Genomic DNA, 630 nt, shown 5'->3' with positions numbered 1-630 from the left:
GAGGGCCACGTCTCCTCCTCACTCACATGGGAGCTGTGCAAACGTGCTGTCAAGCTGACACAGCACCACTTGATTCCCGAGGGAGATGCTCTGTTTAAGAGAACAGGAGAGGAGCTGGACTTGGCCTCCCTGGGCCTGAACTCAGACGACGAGCTGCCGCAGGAGGACGACCAGGATGACACACCGGTGGAGCAGCGCAGTGTTCACTATGACTCATCGCTGCTGGACTCCTCCGAGGACAAGGACGGCCTGCAGGATTTGGACTTCAGTCTGCTGGACGACGAGATGAAGCTGAGGGAGGAGAGGAGCATGGAGAGCGACGGCCAGCTGGAGGAGGGCGAAGGCGACAGCTCCGAGGCCGTCATCTTGTCCAAACGCTTCGGCGGCTTTCAGAGAGGGCGCCACAGCTACAGGAAGCTGATTGGCTCGCCCATGAGGCCACTGCAGAAGCGCTACGGCGGCTTTATAGGCGTTCGGAAATCTGCCCGCAAATGGAACAGTCAGAAACGTGTGAACCAGCTGCTCAGACAGTACCTGGGCATGAGGAGCAGCCGCAGCGGCAGGTTCAACAGCGCCCCCGTGACTCGAGTCTGGAGGCAAAACAAACTGTGATCCGGTTCCCCTTGATTC

General features: G+C 59.4%; 1 protein-coding gene across 1 annotated transcript; it reads left to right on the top strand.

The window, feature by feature from the left end:
* Window positions 1-6: 6 nt before the first annotated feature.
* Window positions 7-624, top strand: LOC103399575 (uncharacterized; the record flags this gene model as incomplete). Its single annotated transcript, XM_008338244.2, has 1 exon — window positions 7-624. A coding segment is annotated over one exon (606 nt), but the record flags the coding sequence as incomplete, so codon positions are not given.
* Window positions 625-630: the final 6 nt, after the last annotated feature.

This window comes from Cynoglossus semilaevis, unplaced genomic scaffold (assembly GCF_000523025.1).
Source record: "Cynoglossus semilaevis isolate Cse_v1.0 unplaced genomic scaffold, Cse_v1.0 C18936422, whole genome shotgun sequence".
Lineage (NCBI taxonomy): Eukaryota > Metazoa > Chordata > Actinopteri > Pleuronectiformes > Cynoglossidae > Cynoglossus > Cynoglossus semilaevis.
The sequence above is the reverse complement of the archived record's forward strand: the minus strand, read 5'-3'. Positions and strand labels throughout refer to the sequence as shown.